We start from the raw sequence: 15,630 nt of genomic DNA, 5'->3' as shown, positions 1-15,630 counted from the left end.
TTAAGTGTGGTTGAACCTGTACTCATTAATTATTGTGTGAGTTTGGTTTATTTGTGTGTGTGTGTGTGAGGATTTTCAGCACATCATTTGCAGGTAACCCTGCAAGTACACTAAGAAGAGATTACCTGAGTTATTGTAGGCTTTACAGACATTATTCCTCATTAAACGTTTCTTCAGTGAAATTAGTTTTCTATTCATATAGCTAATTCATGTTGAAAGGAGGACGAATAGCAGCGCATTAATGATGCACAGTTTAGGAGTTTCATGGGGCCGTTTACATGACACCGTTTTCATTTAAAAATTTTAAACTTTTTCAAATTGTTTTGGGGACCTGAAAATTATAAAGTTGCATTGCCAAATACTGGCCTGGCTGCAGAATACAGCGCTTTTAACGCAGAGTGAAAATATTGTTTTTAACCCTAATCAAGACTTTGTGTGTGCATGTGTTCCTACAGTTGCTTGCGTGTGCTGTGTTTGACGTTCTCTTTTTCTTCCTTTGGTTTGTGAGTTTGTTCAAATGCTCACACAGGTTGATGTCAACCAGATGTGTCAGTGTTCCAGTTGTGTACAGCAGTTAGGCTAATTTGTGAACTAATTTGACTTTTTAAGAGGAACCTTAAAACCCTATTTTAAAAAATAGGGTGGGAAAATCATTCAAATATCTGCCAAATTGCAGACAGTTGAAAAAAATGATTTGCTAAGTGTCCTCGTAAAAACTTTTTGTCACTGGTGTAAAGCAAGAAGACTGACACCCATGGTTGAGCTGCTTTGGTTCTTCTCTTTGTGGCTTGGAAGAGCTTCTCATAGAAAAAGCTTTACAAAGCCTTTTGGATTTATTGTTTGTATGTGCAATATGAAATTAAAAATGTGTCCGATGGTTTTAAAAGGGAGGTTGTAAATGGTTAAGATTGGGGTGTGTGTGGTTTATTGGAGGGTTTATGATCAGTGTCTGCCAGTGGGGATGGCATGAGGGCGTCTCTAGACAAAGCTGTCTTGGCATCTTAGACATCATGCTGTTTCCGTTTAACAGGAGGCTGTGATCACTGGACTTCTCTCTGAGACCTCTTACTCTGTTACCGTGGCAGCGTACACAACCAGGGGCGATGGGGCCCGCAGTAAAGCCAAAGTCATCACCACCACTGGAGCAGGTAAAAACTCACACTCTACACTTGATTTGCTTCACACTCAAAATTCACCTTGATTACTTTCCTATTCTCCTATTCCTATTCTGCATGATTCATTGGTCCACATTGTTCCAAATAAGAAAGAAAAAAATCTAAATATAATAGCTTATTTTCTTCTCTACGGATGTCACCAGCTGTTATATTCCACTGAATGTCCTCTTATATTTCGGAGTAAATCACATTACAGGTTTCATATTGATTTTAAATCCTGAATGTGTCTGTGGAGGTTTTCAGTGACAGTGCATTGTAGAATGTAGAATTTAATCAAAAGCAGCTTTTGCAAGACATTTCTTAAGGATTTAAATAGATACTATTATTATTAAATATAAAAAATATTATTGAATTATGATCGATAGGAAAAGGCTTTTACAACTCATATCATGTGACACTGAAGACTGGAGTAATGATGCTGAAAATTTGCTTTGCCATCACAGGAATAAATAGCATTTTAAAATATAGCCTATTACAATACAAAACAGTTGTTTTAACTAAAGTTATATAAATTTGGGGTTGATAAGAATTTTGAAAGAAGTTTCTTCTGCTCACCAAGGCTGCATTTATTTGATCAAAAATACAGTAAAAACAGTAATATTGTGAAATAGTTTTACGATTTAAAATAACTGTTTTGTATTGTAATATATTTAAAAATGCTATTTATTCCTGTGATGGCAAAGCAAATTTTCAGCATCATTACTCCAGTCTTCAGTGTCACATGATCCTTTAGAAATCATTCTAATATGATAATTTTGTGCTCTAGTCTAGAAACATTTATTATTATTATTATTAATGTTGAAAACAGTTGTGCTGCCTAATATTTTAGTGGATAACCGTGATAGAGAATTCTTTGATTTTCTTTATTTTTATTTGAAATACAAATCTTACTGACCTCAAACTTTTAAATGATAGTGTATTTATATTTTATTTTATTTTATTTAAAGACTACTTGCCATATACAAGTTATGCCCGAATAAGAGGATGGTTTTAGACATTTAAAAAGTTCAGAAGGATATTGTCTGTAATCTGAAAATGTCCCTGCACAATAACCCTCTCTTCAACCGTGCTTCACATATTTTCTCTCTACCCCCCTCAGTGCCTGGTAAACCCTCCATGATCATCAGCACCACCGTCGGCAACACGGCTCTCATCCAGTGGCAGCCTCCTAAGGACATGGTGGGCGAGCTGATCGGCTACCGACTGCGATACAAGCATCTGGAGGAAGAGAACTATGAAGTCCGTGAGTTTGCACGCAATGACGACCACCACACCGCCACAGACCTGCACAAGGGCGCCACCTACAGCTTCCACCTGAGCGCCAGGAACCGGGCAGGAGCCGGAGAGGAGTACGTAAAAGAGATCAGCACTCCGGAGGACGTGCCCAGCGGGTTTCCCCAAAACCTGCGCGTCGTGGGCTTGACCACCTCCACCACCCGTCTGTCCTGGGAACCGCCCATCCTGTCTGAGCGCAACGGCCGGATCACTCAATATTTAGTGGTGTACCGCGACATCAACAGCAAACAGAACAGCACCAACCGCACCACCGAAACCCAGATGACCATCCAGGGGCTTCGGCCAGACACCACATATGATATTCGTGTGCAAGCCTTCACCAGCAAGGGAGGTGGTCCACTAAGCCCCAGTATCCAGAGCAGGACCATGTCTACATCACCTGGTTGGTGTTTACCCCTCATGGCTTACGTTAAATCGCTTAAACAGATACAGAAATCCTTTTATCTCTCTGTGTCAGGCCTCAGATAATTACAATGCAACGTAACATAATTATAATGCCCCCAATACAGTATATTTAATTATACAGGTGCACATGATACCACACACACCTATTCATGTTCCAAGAAAAACAACACATTGTGTCCAGAAAACAACACATGACCATGTTCGTTTCTGTCTTAACACATTTGAACTCGAGACAAAATCTTTGTCCACTGGTCACAGAGAAATCAGCAGATAACCAACGAATTATTTTTTGCCGCAATAACACATGCTTGAAACAACACAGCCATTTTGTCATGGTAATGTGCAGTGTTATGAAAAAATTATATTATCTTCACATTGGGTGGTCTGTTTTAAGGCAAGTGGAGAAATCCTCCCTTTTAATTTTACTTTATGTGAATGTTCAAGCTGAAAAGTTGTCTTATGTTTAGCGGAATCATTGGTGTTATTGTTGTTGAATAATAACAGTATAAAGCTTAAATGCAATAAAATATAAATATTAGATGAAAAACTATGTTTAAAAAAATGTGAACAAAATTAGAAATGACGAAATGAAATAAGTTGAAGTTGAAATATTAAAATACTAAAACTGAAATAAAATTAATTAAAGCTGTATGGAAATATAAAAAGCGAACACAATTTACAACTGCACATAAAATCACTAAAACTTGAAGTAAAACTAAAATGAGAACTTGCAGTATAAAAACAAAAGCCAATTCAAAATATTAATAAATACTATAATAGTCTTTCAATAACACTGAGCAGAATAGCATCTCAGTTATTAGGAGTTTTAAGTTTCCTGTAGGTAGGGTAAGTATAGCTAGAGTCCCAATTTATTTGTATTGTTCTCAACAAATATGCTGATTTTATAGTTTACAGAAAAGCTTTTACTGTAAATATTCAGACAGGGGCTTTATTTGTTTATTTATTAAAATATATATGCGCAATATGTGAGTTGCAGTGTCAGTAATTTCAAACAACAAGAGATTAGTAAACAGTCCTTTTTAGCCAATTTCAGAAGCTCTGTTTTGTTTTAAATGCTGCCTTATACATAATGCATTGTAAACCCTGAGCTTACAAAACCCCTGTTTTCTCCCCAATAGCATTTGCTACAAGTTTTGGTGTCAAAGCTGTGATGAAAACCTCTGTCCTTCTCACCTGGGAAGTACCAGAAAATTATAAATCCCAAGTGCCTTTTAAGGTAAGACCCCATTGACGTGCATAAACAAACGTTCCTCATATTAAAAGATATAAGTATTTATATTTATGGCTGTTTTTATAGTCTAGCACCTGGGAGTCTACTGTATAATGGTCTAATTCGTGTACAGAATGGTTACGCTGCAACCGATGTAAATGTAATTTTACCTATTAGATTTAAGTGCTCATTCTGTAAATTCACATGTGGTTTTGTAAAATTGCAAGTCAAGCTGTTAGTCAGTAAGCTGAAATGATGTGGGAAGTCTGTCAGAACGGTCTCTGGCCTACAGTGGACTTGACAGTTGTCTGTGTGGCGTCTCTGCATGCCAGCCACTGGTAATACTAATATTACCAGTGTAACAGTAACAGTAATATCCTGATGGACCAAGCCAAGAAAACAGCACACTGTTTCCAACGCTAGAAGTGACTGCATGGGAATAAAGTCTGTTTATGCAATCAAATTATTTTTTTAAATCAAAGTGAATGAAAAATTAGATTTAGTGAGCCGTGCAACTGAGTGAAATGAAACCTCTCCCTCCTGTAGATCCTCTATAACCAGCAGAGTGTGGAAGTCCAAGGCAACCTCAAGAGGAAGCTGATCACGCGACTGCAGCCAGACACGGATTACTCCTTTGTGCTGATGAGCAGAGGGAACAGTGCTGGTGGTCTGCAGCAACAGGTTTCCATTCGAACGGCACCCGACCTGTTCAAAAGTAAACCTGTCCTGTACACAGCAGAACAGACCAATAATGGAAAACTCAGCATCAACCTGCCCAAAGTGCCCACCTCAGCTCCTGTCAGGTTAGTACTCTAGTAATCTGACAAACTAAATGGGATGTCCTTTTACTGGTGGAGAAAATTAGATGAAAAAAAAATATGAATGATTTGAACAAAAATGGTATAAATAAATTATATATATATATACTTTCTTCTATCAGCCAAACACATTCGAAGTTAAATTAAATAATATCCTTGATCATCTCACCTTTGTAATGGCATTGAATAGTGTCCAAGTTTTTGCAGTTCCAAAAAGAGTTCCAGTGGAATATTTGTAAGAAAAAGATCCATATTTAAAACTTTATAAATTATAATCGCTGGCTTCCGGCAACGCCCGAGTTCTGGCGGAAGGGTGACCTCTGACCTGACGTAGGAAGTAGCTCCTCTTCTCTTATATCAGAATTCTCCAACATTTTTCTTTAAAACTTCTCATTTTAGACTTCTAATTCGTGACCTGTGTTTTGTTTTGCTCCATCCTCTGCGCTTCCACGTTCGTCAATTCTCACCTAAGCTTATTACAACATATGTCAGGTCAGAGCTCATAACAAAGCTGGGAAGAGTCAGGATATTATTTAATATATCTCCGATTATGTCATTTTTTAGGTGCACTATCCCTTTAATAAAGCATGCCTATATAAATATATATATAATGTCATACTTATAAGTGGGCAATTGAGGTCAAACATGTGTTGTCTTGATTTACTGATGTATAAAACAGAAATACGTAGCTTACAGAAGGTTTTGAATAGTGTATGTATATATAAAGAATTTTTGAATCAGTTTTTTAGGTTTTTTAAAAGTTGATTTTATATAGTACTCATCTTATTGCTGTGCATGTAAATGTACTCTTTCCCCTCTTATTTAAATCTCATCAGTACGGATATGCCTCCAGCCTCATTCAGGTCAATGACGCCATTCTTTCCGTTCTGCAGTGTAGCTCACACACCATTACCATGCAATTATTCCCCCCCCAACTGAACTCTCAGACTGAATCTCCCCACCTCAGCAAACAACCTTCCTGCCAACGCTGCAGATTCCAGCTGCTTTTCAAACCAAAGCAACGTCATCCCACTGTATTCAGCTTTACATTTGACCTTCTGCTGAAAAGAGATGGCTTCTTTTTTTTTTTCAAACTACTAGAAGGTCCTTGTCAGACTCAAGTGACATTGGCATGTTTCCGCTGTTCTCATCTGAGCTGTGTGCTGAAGGATAAGTCATGATGGAACGTACAGAAATCAATAGCGGAGAATGTGCCGACTGATAGGCTGTTTTCTCTCTTAGCTGAGAGATAGATATAACTGAAAGTCTTGGTTTGAGATCACTTAGAGTGCAGCCTGTCATTTTGGAGGATACAGGGTTCCCGCGGATCCTTAAAAAGTCTCAAGTTTTAAATTAGATTTTTTTAAATTTAAGGCCATAAAAAGTCTTAAGTCTTATTTTTACTAATTTAATAAAATTTTCGATGGCAATTTGACTTAGACATATCTAAATGTTTTCCAAATTAAAACTAGGGCCTATCTAATTAGCTACTTTTTAAATTTATTATTAGTTCTTTGTGGATTTGCTTGTTCACGTGACATTTTGCGTCACATTCGCGCCAGCATTACGTCTGTCTCCTGCACGTGAAACGGCAGGAGAGAAGGAGAAGAAAGTTGGTTAATATCAGTTCCATTGTTAGTTAATTCTTTCTGTGCTTAGTGGTGTGCGATGTGTATTGTCTATTATGATATTGTAATCATTGGCACTGCGAGCTGACATCACATTTGTCTCTCATGCTTGCTTTCACTGCGTGACGTGTCAGTGCAGTTAGGTATGTCCCTAAATAAGTTTTTGTCTTATATTTATATCATATTATGTTGTTATCATACAATATCACATCAGCAAGAGGGCCATTTTTCCATGCACAATAGCAAATGTGATATTTATTTTATATAACAGTTGAATGAACAATAAATGAACATTGTGAGGTACATAAAACAATATTGTCAATATAGTTTGTTTTCCCTTTATTTCGCCGACGAGAATTTTAAAATGAAACCGTAGCAGAGTCTCAATGCAACAGACAGCTATGATTTTTTTGACTGAAATCTGCTTTTTGAACGAATCATTTTAACGATTCAATGAACCATTTTTCAATATTAACACAGTGACTTAGTTTAGTTTCACATTTAAAATATCCTTTAATTAAAATCTTACAATTAGAAATCGGTTCATATTTAAATATTGAATAAAAACAACTATCTCATAGCTTTATTTATGCAATTGTAAATGGAGTGTAAATATATTAATGCCAGTTCTGATGCTGCTTCTCTGTCACCTCTGCACTGCAAAGATGGCTTTTGATTTAATGATTTATTTTAACTGGTAACAGTGGTATCGGGTTATTATTCTTATAATATATCTTATAATATAATATAATTTAATTTGAATGTTAGAATTTGACATAAAAGGTGATGCATACCTAACAAAACAAAAAAAGTTTATATATAGGTGAAAATGGCCCTGGAAATCAATTTAAGGTTGCAAATATTGCCCATTAATAAAAAAATTATAATTTCTGTCACTGCTGTGAACATGAAAAATATGAATATCTTCGTGAGTCAGCTGTCAACAACAGGCCTAAACCAGCCATGGTACCAGTACACAAACACAATCAGTAAAATATCATCTAATTATAATCAACAAAACTTTGAAAATATCGAGACATATTTTTATCAATATTGCTCACCCCTAATGTAAGGTATTAATTTTGATTTCTTCAGGTCTTAAAAAGGTCTCAAAAAGCCTTAAATTTGACTTTAAAAAGTGTGCAGATACCCTGGGATATGAGCACATCCTGCTCGTAGAAAGTAGACACGCTGCTCTGTTTCTGATGTTCTTGTCACACAGAGCCCATCATTACGTCTGAGTGCTCTTCACAGGAGCTCCTGCTTATGGGTGGAGGCCTTTAAATGTGTCGTCATAATTTATGCATGAGAAAGGCCTCTAATGTTTTATATGTCATTTTCAACACTTAATTTTTCATGAATGACGAGGTAATGGAAGAAAAGTGGATTGTTTTTGTCCTCTGAGAGGAACATGTTGTTTCGGAGTCAATCTTTTCCACAGCTAATTATGTTCCCTGAAAAGAAATTAAACTAATTTGCTACTGAATCGCAAAACCGGGAGATTATTTTTTCTCTGGCTTCTTTGGCCGTTGACAAAGTCAGAGCTGGTGCAGTGTGGTAAAAAAAAAAAACTGTGCCTTGTTGCCAATCCCTGGAGGAGAACAGGTCTGTGCTCCGGAGTGCCTTTTTTGATTGGTAAAAAGATTACCAGAGTGTTGAGGATGAGAAAGTCTTGGAGAAGATTGGCATTTGGAGTAGAGCTGATTGATGTGGGATTTCATGTCAGACACAGCTCTTCGTTCTCCGGGAAATGCCGGAGCTCTGAAGCACAGAGAGAGTTTTTCTTGGAGCTGATTTTGAAAATTCCTCTCGTATCAGAGACCGGCCAAATTAAAGCCTCGGCTCCAGTCTTATTATGAGCAGCCGTGTGCCACTCTCCCAAAGTTATGCTCGTTCGTGAGCGCTTCATTCCCTCACACTCTAAAAGACGGAGCTGATGGTTAAAAAACACTAGTGTTGAGAAGATTAACTGAAGTTATTACTCAGAAAGCAAGTCATTAGTGTTTCGACGCATTCACACACCTGGAATGGGTCGCTTCTTATTCCCACCAGCTCAAATCTTTCTGGTTTAAATGGTGGCACTTGAGAGTTGATAGTATTAAAAGTTTACATGCTAACAGTGTTGTTTTCTGCATAGGTGTTACTACATTGTGGTCGTGCCCGGGTCTCCTACATCATCTCGTAACTGGATTAATCCTGATGAGATGGAGCTGGATGAGGTGAGTTATTACTGTTCTGTTGTTTTTAACTGTATTCATGAGTCATGAGAAACCTGGAAATATCAGGGAAATTGAAATCATCATCATGGGTTTTGAAAATTAATACAATATTTTTTCTTACATTTTAAAATATATATTTTATACACTACTATTTAAAAGTTTTTGTAATGTTTTTGAAAGTCACTTATGCTCACAAAGGCTGCATTTAATCAAATAATTACGATTCACGTTTGTATGTCTTACTGTAATTTAATAAACATTTATCAAATTTTCAAAAAATATATTCTTTATACACATTTATGATATTTTTCATTATATAAATGGGATTGCGTAATTTGCGGGTTGGATGGGTGGGACATGTCTCCACCACTTTTTGCTGGGGTCGATGTTGCCCCCACCACTTTTTGAAACATCTCGCGGCATGGATGTACCTAATACAAAAGAAACATCTCTTGTTGATTAGCAATTCAGTTGTTTGTGTTAAATAAGAGGGGATATGGTGCTGGACCTACATATGTATTTACTACTAATGTAAATACTCTATAGAGACTAACAATTTATTGTATTATATTAGATGTAAGGATAAAACTATTACATTAAACGTTCTATGTCATTAAATTTAAACTCAATGTACTACTGAAATTGATTTCTGGACTTTGTAATGTAATTTTTTTGTGCATTTATTTTTGTACATTTCTGATATAACCAGCAATCTCCTTCATGAATCTACTTCAATACCAAAACCCTAGAACCCATTATAATCAGTAATTCTGTCTATTACTCCTGTTCTATTTCTGAAATACTCCAGCGCTCTGACACAAATGACAAATGGATTTGCAGCATTGGCTTTGTCACTTCCAGTAGACAGCAGTACAATGCGGTGAAAAGACAAGAAAATATGACGAGGCATATTCGCTCTCGGATTCACCAGTACAACTGTGGGTAATGAAGAGAGACCCAAAATTTTTGCCTTTGACAATATGAAGCCAAACAAGTTAAGTAGCACTTAGTAGCCCCTTTCACACATACTGTCTTTACTGGTAAACTAAATTAAGTGAATACTGGTAAATTACCGGTAATCATGGAGTTATTATGGAGATGACGTGATTACTCAGCGCTGTTTACACTAAGCTTTTTAACAGTTTTTCTATTTAAATATGCGCAAGGTGATCATCTTTAACTACGTATCACAGCTTTTTCAACGTGTTGCGCTTGAGACCGTCCTGGTTGCGTATGCAACCCACCGTTCCCTGAAGGAGGGAACGGAGGACGTAGTCGACGCCGACTGAAATGGGATCTCGCTAGAGAGCCTGTCTTCTTCGAGTACTATTGAACGAGCCAATGTAATTGGCGTGCGTGATTCGCATCACACACTCCGCCCCCGCGGCGCGGGTATAAATACGGAAGTGGATGCACGCACTAGTTGCTTTTCGCTGAGGAGTCGAGAGTAACCCGGGGTCAGCGGTGGTCCAGCGGTAGTGGCAAGGGGACTACGTCCTCCGTTCCCTCCTTCAGGGAACGGTGGGTTGCATACGCAACCAGGACGTTCCCTTTCAGTCGATAACATCGGACGTAGTCGACGCCGACTGAAATGGGATCAACCATTGAACACGCCACTAACGCTGCCACCTTCCAGTGCCTAAACCAAAGCCTCCTGATGCCCCCGCAAACTTAAGGCGGGGAAGGACAGGGCTTAGGCCAGGGAAGTCACTGCTGTTCCTACAGGACCACTGGGAAAGCGTTCCCCGTACGTTGGAAGGAAGGGACGCTGCGGAAGCCACATCCAACCCAGAGGGAGGAAATGTGGAGAATACACATATGAACTGGGCGGAAACCGGGCAGTCTAACATATGGAATGTCACTGGGGTGGCTCCAGCCTAAGACGGGGGGAGACATACCGGACAGTGACGGCAGAGAGACTCTGCCGAGGGAAGACACGGGCTCACCGCAGGGAGCCGTATCGTGGAAGAATACACATATGGGGTCACCGAAGGGACCGCAACATACGGACCCAGCCTAACACAGGTTCCACACTGCTTACGAGTGGTAGGCCTAACACCAGACGTTCCGCACGTCCGACGTCGGAGGGGTGTGGAGGAACTCAACAGGGTTCAATTTTAAGGGAACTCAACTGGAGTAGAAAGGCGCACGTATCCAGTCCATAGGAGGGGAATGGCGCAGCAAGCCAACACTTGAACCGGGCTCACGGTGAAACTGGCTTCATGAGAAGGGAGCCCACGGGAAGCAGCGGTTCAACTAGGTGTCGTCCAGCCCCCAACTCTAGAATCTGTTTAGCAAAGTATATCGTCAACGCCCAGGCGGAGCACTTTACACTCATCATAGAGGAGCTCAACACCTAAGTGGACATGTTGCATCCCGAATTTTCACCGAAATGAAGGCAAGCACTAAGTGCAACTTTGCATGGAAACAGCCTTCCCTCTCTGCTGAATTCCAACAGTTATTTGTAGAGCTGGTCTGAGGTCTATGACTTGCATTCTGTACACGTCCAAGCGAACGGACAGAGAAGCCAGGGCTGGATCTGCCTCCTCCAGGGCAGCGCTTGCAGGCTCACCACCTGCTCCCATTACGGGAGAGGTAGGAACCTTGGGCACAATCCGAGCCGGGGTCTCAGCTTGTGAGAGTTAGCCGGCCCAGACTCCAGGCACAATACGTTGACCGAAAGCGAGCAAGTCCCTACCCTCTAGTAGAGACCAAGCGAGCAGGAGAACTGATATAACAGATTTTTAACTCACTGCCTGCAGTGGCTCAGGGGCGGTCTCTGCAGTGCAGTCGCACCAGGGACAAGGCCCAAGAGGATAAAGAGGGACACAAGGATTTACAAGACCTTGCTCCTCAGGAACCTGACGATCAGAACGTGCTTTTGCATAATTCTGCAACACGATGAGCGTCGTTTAAACACTGAGGCAACATCATTTTGAGGGTGAAGGAAAACAGCCTACTGCTACCCATTTTGCAGGAAAGAGAGCACTGAAGTGATCGAAAGCTTTCAGGATCTCCTCTGGAGAGAAGACGCACTCAACGACTAGGTTCCACTTCTAAAGGCGTAAGCACGCTACCCAATTCTAGGGGGTGCTCGCAGAAGTGATGGTAACTATCACATGTTCTTGTGATAGCCACCTGAACCTCCGCGTTCAGATGTAAGACCGCCCGGAGTCTCCGGGGGAAGAACGCGTGTGCCATCGTGCCCCGTCCCCGAATAGAGTTTTCAGGGGAAGTCAGGAAGGCTGTTGAAGGGAACCAGGTCTAGTTGGGCCAATAAGGGGCAACTATGAAGACCTGTTCCTCTCCTGACTTGGCACGTAGGTGCAAGCGACGGGCGCAAAAAGACAGGAGCATTGCTCAACACAACATGTGAAGATCACTGGGCTTCAGGAGCATTTTCTGCTCAGCACTTGGGTGTGACAAGTTCACTGAGCTTCAGGAGCATTCCTGCTCAACACCTGAGTGTGATAAACTCACCGAGCTTCAGGAGCATTTCTGCTCAACACTTGAGTGCGAAGAACTTCACTGAACGACAGGAGCATTTCTGCTCAGCACTTGAGTGTGACAAGTTCACTGAGCTTCAGGAGCATTACTGCTCAACACCTGAGTGTGATAAACTCACTGAGCTGCAGGAGCATTTCTGCTCAACACTTGAGTGCGAAGAACTTCACTGAGCACCAGGAGCATTTCTGCTCAGCACTGCGTGTGACGAATTCACTGAGCTACCTGTGATGAACTCACAGAGCTACAGGAGCATTGCTGCTCAACACCTGAGTGCGATGAACTTCACTGAGTTTCAGGAGCAATTCTGCTCAACATGAAGAGTAATGATTTCACTGACTTGCAGGCGCAAGGCGACCCTGAGTCGCAGTCACTTTAAGAAGGCTCACTGGGGTTAAACGCATTTCTGCGGGCCCCTGGGGCAGCTGAGACCCAGTGTTTGTCCAAGGGTAGTCCGCTCGGTTTACCCAAACACTGGCGGAAAAATAAAACCAGGGGGGCAACTGAGCGGCCCCGGAATGGTCATGACCCAGCCGGACCCAGGGGATGGAGTCTCCACTTGCCCTGGCTATAACTGTCGTGAGGCTCGATGGCGGCACGATTGAGTAAGCGGGAGGAGTGGAACAAGGCGCCCTCAGAAGCGTCTGACTCCAAGGAGGAGGTGACGGGTGAGTTTGTGACATGCAGGGGAAGCTTGCGCAACGGTCGCAATGTCCAACAACTCGAGGCACGAATGCCCGTGTAGTCGGGGGTCGCCCAGGCCCCCGTTAAAACACGCCCTTTGTACATGGCCCCTCTGTTGAAGAGGGTTTGGCAGCAGACCGGGATGAACTATAGTCACACAGGGTGAGCTGCTCTGCCACGGTCACCTCGGGACTCGATCGTGAAGCTAGCGCTGAAGCGGTCACATATGGAGGAAGCCAAAGGCTGCGACTACCATATACCCCAGGAGCCTCTGAAAGTTCTTTCAGTGGGACCCTTTCTCACTTCAACACCAGCTGAACACATTCTCATTGGAGAGACATGTTGGACCGAGTACCTCTCCAAAACTAAGAAAGAGATACTCAGCCCGTGGGCGAGACTACTCTCTTCCAGTTGACCTGACGACCCAACGGGCTCTGGAGCACTCGAGGGGAAGGACACTGTACTGATACTCCACCCTTAGACGCAACACACAGGATGGCCTGCGGTGCGGGAGGTAGAGATCTGAAGCACATGTCTTCCAGGTCAAAGTGTGCTGTGCAACACTTACCTGTCTCCACAAGCGGCAGGGGGCGCGTGAGAAGGCGGATGACCGGGTCCTCAAACGCACCAAGCTGCCTGCTGGCGACCAAGGGGGAGCTGAGGGGTGTAAGGCTATACAGGGTCACACCCGCCAGACTGGCCCTCTTGGGACCCAGGAACAGATGAAATTGTTCTCTCTTTGAAGTGTGGGTACCGCTTGCTCCGCTCTTTTTTTTTTTTTTTTTTTTAGGGAGCCAGCGGCGGAACAGACACACACACAAACAAAGGCTCCACCCGGCCCTCACCCGGGGGGAGGGAGTGATCGTGCCACTCCAAGAGCATCTCATCCATTCCTGGGCGGCCCGCTCCGGAATGCTTTCGTTGTCGCTTGCCACCTGGCTTGGCAGCGCCTGGAGCGGGCTGGGCGTCTCTACTGCGGCCGGCTCCATGCTGAGGCCTGGGTGGAGGCTGCTGCGGAGGGCCAGCAGGAGCGGCGGCCGGAGAACGCCCACGGCGACGAGCAGGCGGAGGAGCTGCCACCGGCGGCGGGTGGAGGCAGCAGCTGGCAACCGGGGCAGGATGTGCCGGATGACCTCCGTCTGCGCTTGAGCGGCAGAGAACTGTTTGATGCAGTTCTCCACCGCGTCGCCGACCAGTCCAACCTGGGAAATTGGGGAGACCAGGAACCGAACCTTGTCCGCATCCGCCATACCAACCAGGCTGAGCCAACGAAGGCGCTACTGGACCACCAAGGTGGACATCGCCAGACCGATCACGCACGCTACGACACCCGTACCCCGGAGGGTGAGGTCGGATGCAGTGCGGTGCTCACCTATGAGCGCACGGTCTGGATTACCCTCGTGCATGCCATGGGTGCCCTAGCCTGCAGCAACGCCATGGCACGCAAGAGGAAGGGGCTTGCCCACAGGCTTTGTAAGCTCTGCCCGTCGGAACAGACGAAACTCACAGGCCTTAGGGGGGAGACGAGGATCCCCCCAAAAGGCAGCGGCCGCCGGACACAGGTGCACCTGTGTCGACAGACCGCTCCAATGGAGGGACACCTCGCAACCCTTCACCGTTCCTCCATCAAGGGTAATGAGGGGGGAAAAGCTATTCAGGCAGTTTCTGGCAGAGAAAGATGCTGTTCACCACCTGATAAGCTCTCCATGCATTCCGGGAAAGAAAGGCACTGGGGCGGCGAGCTGAGAACCAGCGTGGCCCGCCCCAAGATACCAAACTCCAGATTCCAACCGAGACTGAACGGGACACGGTGGAGGTTCCACTCGAGCCCGGCAGCCTCGGCGGCCCGTTTCAGCATAGCTGATAATTCTGGATCCGGCTCGGGCAACATTGAACTCCCGGAGGGAGACAATGCAGCCGAGTCATCATCTCTAGAAGTCAGCTCACCCTCCGATGCTGCAATCGGCGTCCTGTCCTCCAGGGGAGCCCCGAGTGAAACCGCTGGCCCACCCATTACAGATGGACCAGCAGACAACACAGGAGGCTCCAGTGGTTGCAGTGGAAGGGAGGAGTGAGGAGCCCACAGGGAATGGTTACCGGGCGGGACATCCAACACTATCCTCCGGTCACCCATCCCACACAGCACCCGAGGGTGGGGCATGGTAATGGGGACTCGCTCTCCGCGAACGAAGGCGAGTCTCGCCCTCAACACTGCGACAGTCATGTTCCCACAGTGAAAACATGAGCTGTCCACAAAAGCTGTCTCAGCGTGCTGTAAGCCAAACACGTGACACAACAGTTGTGACCATCAGAGAGAGACAGGGAACGACCGCACCCAGAAACGCACGGGCGGAATGACATCTTGAAAAAGACGCAAACGCACCCGTGTTGCTCTTTCAGAAAATAGGACCGTCACCAGTGCCGGAGCACACAGGGGAATGACCGCGGCAACACTGAACAGAGAACTGAAACAGTGAAGCACTCACTTTTCCGCCCTCTAACCAGCCATCAACACACACATTTAGAAATTTGTTGCTGTTAAAACAGCAGTTGAGAGCTCAAAGCTCGCGATCACCGCTGCACTCGCGCTGTAGAACACCAGCACTGGGAGAGTCTTCCTGAAGAACACCGACACACTCGCTCGTTGTAGACAACAGCACTCTCAGAGAC

At 43.7% G+C, this 15,630-nt stretch overlaps 1 protein-coding gene across 5 annotated transcripts in view; it reads left to right on the top strand.

Annotated features, from left to right (window-relative positions):
- ptprfb (protein tyrosine phosphatase receptor type Fb) overlaps positions 1–15,630 on the top strand; it is a 225,132-nt gene that overhangs the window by 167,640 nt on the left and 41,862 nt on the right. For all 5 annotated transcript variants that reach the window (XM_077221244.1, XM_077221240.1, XM_077221241.1 and 2 more), the window contains 5 exons: positions 1,031–1,148; positions 2,275–2,853; positions 4,016–4,113; positions 4,654–4,910; positions 8,691–8,772. In XM_077221244.1, the coding sequence (XP_077077359.1) occupies positions 1,031–1,148; positions 2,275–2,853; positions 4,016–4,113; positions 4,654–4,910; positions 8,691–8,772 (1,134 nt within the window). The remainder of the gene's footprint in view (positions 1–1,030; positions 1,149–2,274; positions 2,854–4,015; positions 4,114–4,653; positions 4,911–8,690; positions 8,773–15,630) is intronic.

The sequence above is a fragment of the Siphateles boraxobius genome, unplaced genomic scaffold (genome assembly GCF_051911475.1).
Source record: "Siphateles boraxobius isolate OS27281-9 unplaced genomic scaffold, OSU_SipBor_1 1, whole genome shotgun sequence".
Classification (NCBI taxonomy): domain Eukaryota; kingdom Metazoa; phylum Chordata; class Actinopteri; order Cypriniformes; family Leuciscidae; genus Siphateles; species Siphateles boraxobius.
Note: the sequence above shows the minus strand (reverse complement) of the source record. Positions and strands in the feature narration are given on the sequence as shown.